Here is a 10,739-nt window from a genome sequence, read left to right as displayed (position 1 = left end):
AGGTGAAGAATTTTAAAAACTAATTCGCAAAGATGTTGAATCCCTTATAAATAAGGCGATCATCAATTGCAAAAACTAAACAGTTTCATATTTATTGCACACTAATTCGCAATTGTAGTCATGGGATCGTTGAGGAAAAGGGAAATATTTGTAGGGTTGTAACAATAATTATTGGGATAATTATTTGTGTTGTTGCTAAATAAAAGTTAAAAAAAATTGCGAGTAATATAATTTGTTATCACATTAACTATATATATATATATATTTTTTTTTTGCTAAAGATGTAAATATCATTAGTAATGAATAAAGGTTTTACAAAAGGTAATACCTACACAATAACAGCTCAGGCAAAAAAAAAATAAAACAAAGCTGCTATAGAGTTACAAAAGATTTGGGTTGTTAACGGATCCAGAGAAGCATTAGATTTCACCAATGCTTCCTCAGTCTTCTTGCGGTGATGATGTTGCGGACCTCCCGATCGAGTATCTTGAAAATAATAGAAAGGGCGAGCCTGCAAGAGTTATGGAGAAGGTTCTTCCTTTGCCTCCAAATATTGTAGATAGCTGCCTGGGCGACCACTTTTCGTAGCAAAGCAGGCGCGGAGGTGGTGGATTGTGTGGTCCAAGAGAGGAGCTCATTGCAGGAACAGAAGAGTCGTTGAAGAGGGCACAGTCTGTTGAAAATCATCCTCCAAAGTTGGGCTGAAAACTCGCAAGCGAGCATTAAATGGTCCCTTGACTCCGTCTCGATCGTACACAAACAACACTCGGAGGATCTTAATTGTCCCCATGCTGCAAGACGTTGGTGGGTGGGGAGTCTGTCAAGGGTGGCGATCCACATTTGGAAAGCAAACCGGGGTATTGCACCCTTGAACCAGACAGAGGGGACCCAATCCTTCGACGAATCCCTTGGCCTGATTGCTTCCCAGGTCCTTGCTAAGGAAAAACCCTGACAAACCACATCATTAACAGACCAAACGTATGATTCATCTGGTGAATCAGGGGACGGGGCAGGGAGGGAGGAGATGTGATCATGAATGGCACTTGCAGCTGGTGATCTAGATAAGGGGATTATCCAGTCACCATCTCTATGCCCCTCTGCAACTCGTGCATCTAGCGGGATTCGTAAATGTCGAGAGCCAAAATCTCCAAGATTCTTTAATAAGGGACCAAGGGAAGTCCAGCTATCGAACCAGTAAGATGTTTTTAAACCGTTACCCACCTGTGCTTTGATAAATTGCTCCGCTAGTGGCCTTAAGCCTAATAACATCTTCCAGGAGTGAGTGTCAGTGGAAGTAGCGGTGATTTCCCAGTAAGAACTGTTCTCGATATGGTGATGATGGTGCCAAGATGCCCAAATCGAACCGTTATTCTCAAACAACCTCCAAATGAGCCTAAGTAGAAGGGTCTTGTTCCAATCTGAGAGGCTTCTAAACCCAAGTCCACCCTCGTCCTTGGGCAAACATAACGTTAACTATATTTCAGTTTTTGTTTTTTCCTTCTTTTTTTTTCTGGACAGATTTTTTTTTTCCTGCCAATGACTTTATTAAGGACCAAAGTTAAGATCAGTGTCTACAGCAGAGTATAGAAAGGATGGACAACTGTGATACAAAACATATGTTTGAGGACTAGTATTCGCTGATTTTGCTAATATATCAGCACAATAATTTTGTTCTCGTCGTTGGAAAGAGAATTTGATATCATCAAACTTTTTTTCTGGACAAATATTTCGGTTTTACATATATAATCGTTTTTTTTTCTCCACGATCATTTTTTATTTCTATATTTTAAGAAAATTAATTTGCATGGTTTTGCTGTCAAAATTTTATTGATACAGTAACTTGTGTTTTATAAGATATCTATAATCTACATACGGTTAAATCACGAGTCACTTGGAGTTAATAATTAAAGAACTAATTATATATCAATTTGCTTAATGAATTAATAATTAACATAAATCATTTATCTTATAAATCACCAATCACTTGGCCAATCAAAATTAAACACATGGCAAATCTTCTAAACAACTTCCTAGATTTTAGATTTTTTACAACCTTTGTCATACCTCCACGATCACCATATATGAGCAATCTCTTGATAACTACCTCAAGCTGTTCTATCATTTATATCTGTGTGTTGCATGTCAATTGATCCACACACACACAAAAAAAAAAACACACAAGTACAAATCTAAAAATCCAATGTAGGCATGAAACGTTTCTTCTCCGAAGTAAATTGCTAATTCATACAATTCCTTTATTTTTCTAATTCTCTATTCTTCTAAATGTCACTATATTCTACTTCTTCTATTATGACCTCTATTTAACAAGTCTTGCTAACATTCAAAAGTTTTCTTGGATTAGAAGAATTTAGGGTTTACCTATCTCGAAGTCGAGAGACAAAAGGAGTCATAATGAAATATATCAAAGTTTTTTTTGTCATGTTAGCATTTAAAATCTCTTTTTTTTTTCTTTTTCATATAGCTTTTATATGCTTGAACAAATCGTTTATAGCTAACAAATGATTAGCAGTTATTAATTGATGCAGGATTCAAAATTGTCTGTATGGCTGTGATTAGACGACAAGAAAACTAACACTTAACCGAGGATGTGTCATCAAAAAAATTGCATCTAGAAATCAGACACGAAGGAGAACAAAACACAAGAATGCATCATTGATGGAATTATATGTAAATATGGTATTCTATTATTTAATTAGATTAGTTTACTTTCTTGGTCATGTATTAACATTTTTTTTATTTTGTATGGTTTTTTTCGGTTAATGTTTGTTTAAGTTTTCAAGTAAAAAAAAAAGCTTTAACAATTTTTTTCCCGTATCTAGTACGGGTTAGAATACCAGTAATAAGGTCGTCTATCAATTACTAAAGTCGGTTTAATTATTATTAGTACGTAAGTCGGTCGTCTATCAATTTCTAAAGGGAATAAGGTCGGTTTCTTTCTACACGTCTAACCTGAGGTTATCTGTCTGGAAACCAGTATTATTTTTGTCTTCGGTTATCTTCTTATCAAATAGCATATAAACAACACTAAGTTATTGATGCAAAACTTGTCGTTGGACAAAATTCCTTTGACGTGTTATTTAAATGTTACTTCTATAGTTCTATTGATTTTCTTCTTATTCTAAATAAATTGATAGTCTCATTCAATTGCTTTTAAATATATATTGATGAATTCATGCTATGTTTTTTACTAGGTGATCTATGGAAACATATTTTTCAAAAAAACCAACAAGTACATCTCACGATAATTTGGAGAATTTACCCGTGGATTCTGCACTTAGGAAACGAATTGTGTAATATCACCTTAACCAAAGAGATGAGGTAAGACGCAAATATTTAGTTAAGGGTCCTTATCAACCTCGTGGTCACAAATTTCCTAAAACACTAACTGGAGATAAATTGAGACGATTCAATCCAACTTGGTTTGATCTTTATGGTGATTGGCTAGAATATAGTGTAAAGACAGATAAGGGTTTTTGTTTGGTTTGTTACTTGTTTAGAGATTACACAGAAAATAAAGGTGGAAGTGATGAATTTGTAACAAGGGGATTTGATACATGGAAAAATCCAAAGAGATTGAGTGGTCATGTGGGAGAAGTGAATAGTTTTCACAATAATGCATTGTAAATGGCTGATAATTTGATGAGACAAGGTCAATCAATTGTTCATGCTTTTTATAAGCAGGATGATGCAGCAAAAAATGAATACAGAATCAGATTGAATGCTTCAATTAATGTTTGTAGATATTTATTACGGCAAGGATTACCTTTTCAAGGTCATGATGAGTCAGTAGAATCAGCTAATAGGGAAAACTTGACAGAGCTTGTGAAATATACTGCAGATCAAAATGAGCTTGTAAGTAAGGTTGTGTTGGAGAATGCTCCAAAAAATAATCAGATGGTGTCTCACAAAATTCAGACTGATCTAGTGCATTGCTTTGCAGAGGAAGTTATTGAATCTATTATTCAAGAAGTTAATCACGATGTATTTTGCTTGTTGGTGGATGAGTCTGCAGATGTTTCTACTAAGGAGCAAGTGGCAGTAGTTTTTCGCTTCGTTGATAAAGATGGGATATTAAAAGAAAGATTTATTGGTCTTATTCATGTTCAAGATACATCTTCTGCAACTCTGAAATCTGATGTTGATTCATTGTTTGCAAAGCAGGGGTTGAGTATAAAAAAATTAAGAGGACAAGGTTACGATGGAGCAAGTAACATGAAAGGTGAATTTAATGGGTTGAGATCTCTGATTTTAAGAGAAAATAGTACTGCATATTATGTACACTGTTTTGCTCACCATCTTCAATTGGTCGTAATGGCAGTTGCAAAAAAACATTTTGAAGTTGGTGATTTTTTTGATATGATTTCGGTCTTGTTAAATGTGGTTGGAGCATCTTGTAAGAGGAAAGATATGGTTCGAGAAGACCAACGAAGGATCATCGAAGAAAGAATTAGTCAAGGTGAAATTAAGACAGGAAAGGGATTGAATCAGGAGCTTTCATTTCATAGACCTGGTAATACTCGATGGGGTTCTCACTACAATACCTTAGTACGATTAGTTTATTTGTTCCCTTCTATTGTGAAAGTATTGGAGTATGTCCAGAGCGAAGGGAGTGATGGTATCAAAAGACGTCAAGCTAATGGTCTCATCAAATATTTGCACACCTTTGATTTTGTGTTCTACTTACACTTGATGTTACTTCTTCTCGGGATCACAAATACTTTATCAGTGGCACTTGATGTTCATATATTTTACCTTGTTTTCCCTTAGTTTATTCACAACTTTTGCATCTTTTGCTATCTATTTAGGCCATTATTGTGTAGCTTTAGGACTAATCATGCATTAGAGTATAGTTGCATTGCATTTGCATCTTTTCATGCATAAACAGGTGATTTTGGAGCTTAAGGAGCATGGAAGCAATGCTGAGGAGAAGTGAAGCAATCCTGAGGAGAAAACAAGAGAGTTAAGGCTGTAGAATCAAGGTCCGGAGTCCAGCTCGACCGCACCACTCGACCACCACTCGACCGTGTGCTGAGAAGGACTCGACCGAGTGGAGAATGCACGAGAGAAGCCAGCTCGACCAACCACTCGACCGAGCACTGGTCGAGTTGACCGAGCCGTTGACTGCTTTGACTTTTTGTATTTTTAGGGCTTCCACCTCACCTCCTACATAAGGCCCTTGTGCCTGCAGCCACCAAAGAGTCCAGCTTTTTAGAGAGTCTAAAACCTAGTTTTTACCTTTTTTAGATTTTATTCCTTTTGCACTTTCTCTTATTTTAGATTTTGTACTTGTTTAAGAAAGAAAGACTAGATTCTTGTATTTTGTTTGTTTCATAACTTTCAAAATATTAAGATTTCGAGTTTTATTTCTTCATCAACATTGTAGATCTCTGTTTCATATTTCTAATGATGCAAGTTTCATTATTTTCTGGGTTTTTGACATATTTCACCATGTGTTCTTGTGAGTAGTTTGCTTAGGACCTTGAGGATGGGTTAGGCTGGGTTGATCTTGTGGTTTGTTTGATTTGGTCAAGCTTGATTGTTGTAGATCTCTTCTAGGCTAGATGATCTTAATGCTGATCCTATATCTGAGAAGGTAGGGTTTGATTTCAAGCATCTTAGCATCACACCAATGTCTAAGGAGCATAGATAAGGCTAGATCTAGAACTTACCATTAGGCTTGCTAAGAGATTAGAAATCTTGTTTGGTTTGAGATGTATTGCTTAATGCCTGCTTTTGTAGATTCTTTACTTTGTGAGAACAAGTCTAGAAATGCATAGGTTTGATTGTTTCTTGCCATGAGAGTGGATTAAACATGTCTTAGAATAGTATGTCTAGAGATCAGCTCAAAGTTTGCTTGAGATTTGTTGACCAAGTTAGATAACCACAATGATTAGCTCAGCCCATGAATCCCTCCTCAAGGTCTTCTTTGTTTATTGAAATCTTAGTCTAAATATCATTGCTTGCTTGTTGTTTGATTAGTTTTAGCATTGCTCTGTTTTTCTTGTGTTGCTCTGTTTTCACGTTTAAGTCTAGCTCGACCACGTACTCGACCTACACTCGGTCGAGTGCTGCTCGAGTTCATCCCCAGAACTTGTGTTTTTGATTTGTGATTGTCTTGTTTCATTCCTGTTTCATTTCCATTGCATTCACTTAGTTTCCTGTTCATTACTTGTCATGCATTAGTTCATTAGCATAGTATCTATCTCTGTTCTAGTTTCATTATAGCTTTAATTTGTCTGTTCTGTTTGCATTTAGTATCTTGTTCTAGTTGTTTTTACTTTCTGCATTTCATATCTCATTTTAGGATTGTTAGTGACAAACAATCTTTACAATTGGCTTGACTTAGACTCATATGCACATCTTAATTGTTCACAATCACTCAGATAGGATTGACACCTCTTATACTGCAACTGCATAAGGGGAATTGAAACACCCTGACTTCTATTCATTCCATACATCATCATTCCATACATCATTCATTCACACACCACAAAGAAAGTTTCAGTTTCAGCACTGCAAAGGAAAGATCAAAAAATTTTAAATGTTATGTCTTTGGTGAAATCTACCAAGCAACAATTGTACAATCTCATGGATAATGGATGGGATTCTTTGGTTGTATAAGTTAATTCTTTTTGTGAGAGTCATAAAACTGAGTTGATCATCATGGAAGATGAATTTGTTGATCCAAAGAAGCCAAGACGGAGAACCAACATAACAAATTTGCATCATTATCAGGTGCAATGTTTTTACACTGTCTTGGATATGCAAATTCAAGAGTTTAATGATCGTTTTGACGAGGTAAACACTGAATTGCTTAGTTGCACTGCGTCTTTGAGCCCTTTTGGTTCATTCCACGAGTTTGACCAGTCGAAACTTGTGAGATTATCTGAGTTTTATCCATAAGATTTTAGTTCTATGGAGCGGATATCTTTTGAGCATCAATTTGGTATTTACATCGATAATATCCGTGAAGATAAAAGGTTTGCTAATTTGGAGAGTCTTGGAGATCTTTCGCATCCTCTTGTTTATCGACTTTTGAAGTTGGTTTTAACTTTACATGTTGCCACTGCTACCGTGGAGAGATGCTTTTGTGCGATGAAAATTATGAAAACTACCTTACGAAACTGAATGGGTGATCAAGTTTTAAATGGTTTGTTTTATTGAAAAAGAGCACTTAGATAAAGTGACAAATAAGGTAATGATAAAAAGATTTCAAGATATGAAAGATCGTAGAATAGTTTTATAGGACTTCTTAATATGTTTTTGTTATGACTATTTTTTAAATTTTATTTTTGGTTTTGGATTTTTTAATAACCATATTATTATTATATTTTATTTAATTATTTTATTAATTATTTTGTGCCCCATGTTAAATAAGTTTCTGCATCCGCCACTGCCAACCTCTATATAAAAACACTTGCACACACAATACTTCAAATCACAAAACCATTCATTCTCTCGAGATCTTCTTCTACGCAGAAGACCTAGCCTAACCTCTTTGTTTTCTCTTTCCAAATCTTACCATACCTACGTTCAAACCCTAACCATTCCCTGACACTATCTCTTTTTTGATATTTCCCATCGATGGCAAAAGCTTCTACAATAATCAGCCTCATTATCCTCTTGCTCTTGATCAATTGCTCTGCTATGTCTTGTGCGGCACGTATTCTTCATGATCACACGAGTGATACTTTGGACGTTGACAAGAAGCAACAAGACCTAATCTCAAGCTTTGATGATCATGATGATGAAGATAGATTCATGCCTTCCACCCTACTTCGACACAGTTGAAGATGATGTCCTAAACTATGAATCTGATGAGTTCCCGTATAGTACTAGGATGATCCATAATGTCGATTTTTCTGTCTTGAGGAGGCGATATCTTTAGATCGTTGATGAAGCCAATACCAATGAATATACATCTCTTTGTTCTCTCTCTATTTTTCTTCGATTTCATATTAACTAGTATTTTTTTTTCAAATTTAAATGTATCCTAAGAGGAATAAATATATTTTTTTAGTAAATATTGTCAATTAGTTATGTTTGGGTTAAACATAAAATTCCGTATACTTTTTTTTTCCTTATAGATTGTAGATGAAGTTATATAACAACATCCGCAATTGTATAACATGCATGCAGATCGTCGTCTACCTAGCTTGCTAGCTGTTAACTTCCAGAATTAACCGATTATGCTGTTTTCCATACGTTATAATTATAAAGATAGATATATGTAACGAAATTGCTGCGAAAAAAAGAAAGAAAGAGATATGTGTAACAAAAGAAGAATGTTTTATTATATCACTATCAATATTTTGGAGCATATGTCAATTTCATTGAGCCTTATGAGCCCTTCATATGATGATCTGTAATATTTTTTTTCACCCTCTTTTAGGGGCTTAAGGATTGGGATAGTAAATGTTTTGTATTATCTGAAAATATTTTGTATTTACAATATTTATGTGTGGAAAATATATAATGCAACCAAAAAAAAAAAAGGCTCAAAAACAACAAAGAATTTATCAGTCAATGACCCCAACCAAACTCCTTGAATATACATACTTTTACGTGATGATGCACATATTACATCGTTGTTGCTTCGACTTCTCAACATCTCTTCTTGCGCCGATACACAGGAGAGATGTGTTGTACGTAACGTAGTTCAGGATAGACGAAAAGTCATCTGTACGGAAGGGTGAAACAATTAAAATGTTTTCTGTTGCAAAACATTAAATCAATCAAATTAAACATGTTTTGATTTATAGTAATTTTTTTAGGTTTTTTAATGTGGATATAGGAGAAAACAAAATAATAAATTAAAGTCTGTCTCCTAATTACCAAAGGAAATAAAGGTCGGTTTCTATACGTCCAACCTCTATATAAAACACACGACATATATTTCAAATCACAAAACTATTCTCTCGAGATCTTTTTCTACATCATAGCCCTTATCTACAACAACAATTAATGTCAACTAGATTGGGAGTAAGCAACTTTTTTTTCATTGTCTTCGTCGTCTTGCTTTTTGTGGGTGCTTCAGAGGCTCTCCGTCCTTGGAAAGTCCCGGTCATCATTCGTGATGGAGTCCAAATAAATTATTATCAAACTGAGGAATATGACCCAATCATGGAGAAGGCCGACTCGGCATCTTTTGGTGACCAAATCAACGAGATTGACACCAACTCGGCATACGATGCTTACTTGCATACCAAGCGTCTAAACATCTACGGCGAGGATTGGCTATGGAGGATTTATTTCCTTGTAATTCTTTTTTTTTTCTCTCTATTGTTGACCCATTTATCTTTTATAGCTTTCTTTTGTATCACAAGCATATGTTCTGCTAGGGTTTCAAAATCTTGATGAAACTCAGATCTTATAGTAATGACTTATTTTTTCTTCTGGATTATTCAAATCATTGTTGCTTTAATATATATATTTTTATCAATTTCCATTCTTCGAAACAATCAACATGTCCAAGAGTTGTCATTCTTGTGTAAAAACACTTATTTTGTGTATTAAATCAATAATTAACCGTAAGTGAAAAATAATAGGAAAACTCTTTTTCCTATAATGAAAGAGATCTTTTCTCCTCTCTGTTATATATATATATATACTGTAAAGTCGTAACATCAATATATTGAATCTTTACGACATGCATCATAGATATTTTTCCTATCCCAAAACAAAAGATGTTGTATACTTTTACTATCCCAAAATGGGTGTTGTAGGGATTTCAAGTACTCATGACGATGAAAAAGTTTGGATGAAGAGTAGATTTTAGTGATAGTTGATTTTAGTGAGATACGAAATAGTACAGCAGCTACAGCTTCATGCACAAACAATTTATTCTAGAAACCCTTTAGCTCCCAAGTTCTGGTTCCAAATAGGGATGTCAATTGGGTTGTTCATGTTCAAATAGACACATACATTTTATGAATATTCATGATCAAAATCCAAATAGAACCATGTCCAAATAAGTCCAAACCAAATAAGACCATGACTAATTGGACTATCCCTGAGGTCTAGATAATACATGAACTCAATTATGCTAAAAAATTATAAATTCATCATAACACTCATATATTCTTACATAACACTCGTAAGTTCATACTAAATTCATACATAACTCATAAATTTATAATTATAAATCCATACATAACTTATAAAATCTTTCTTCTTGACTTTATACATAACTTATAACATTTGCTCATGGTATTATTCATGGAATGATGGAAGTTGTACATGGTCTCTAGTCTTGATTCAAGACTCTTGAATGATGATATTCCTGCAGACAGTGAGACAACCAACACATGAAATTAAAAAATACCGTCGATAGTTTGCTCAAAGTTATAAAGATTAGTATACTTACTAATTCATAACCTTAAGTAACTCGGATCTTCTTTCTTACACCTTCTCCTTCCTCCCCTTCTTCTTCTCCTTCTTCTTCTTTATTTTCCTCAAAAAACTCGGATCCACATATCAAAATGAAAACATAACAAGACTATCACTGAACCATCACTACATTTATAAATAACAAAACAAAATCAAGTTATAAGAGTTAGTATATTTACTAATTTTTTCTAAACCTCTTAACCAGTTTCTTGCACAGATTTAGAAGAAGATGAAGAGAAGCAAAGGAAATCGACGAAATCGGCGGAGAAAGAAAGAGAGGAGAGATAGAAGTGACAAAATGAAGAAATAAAATTTTCCCCAAATTTTGA

General features: G+C 34.5%; 1 protein-coding gene and 2 pseudogenes across 1 annotated transcript; 2 read left to right on the top strand and 1 right to left on the bottom strand.

Moving 5' to 3' along the window:
• Positions 1-399: 399 nt before the first annotated feature.
• On the bottom strand, positions 400-1,269 carry LOC147942238 (uncharacterized; annotated as a pseudogene).
• A 2,034-nt stretch (positions 1,270-3,303) lies between these two features.
• Positions 3,304-7,267, top strand: LOC147942237 (uncharacterized; annotated as a pseudogene).
• Positions 7,268-8,985: 1,718 nt separating this feature from the next.
• LOC147942236 (uncharacterized) lies at positions 8,986-9,433 on the top strand. The gene has a single exon (XM_087454051.1). It carries the CDS (start codon positions 8,986-8,988, stop codon positions 9,376-9,378), a length of 393 nt encoding a protein of 130 aa, XP_087310177.1. The 3' UTR covers positions 9,379-9,433.
• Positions 9,434-10,739: the final 1,306 nt, after the last annotated feature.

Source organism: Camelina sativa, chromosome 6 (genome assembly GCF_030686135.1).
Source record: "Camelina sativa cultivar CO46 ecotype springtype chromosome 6, ASM3068613v1".
NCBI lineage: Eukaryota > Viridiplantae > Streptophyta > Magnoliopsida > Brassicales > Brassicaceae > Camelina > Camelina sativa.
This window is presented reverse-complemented; position numbering and strand designations above follow the sequence as displayed.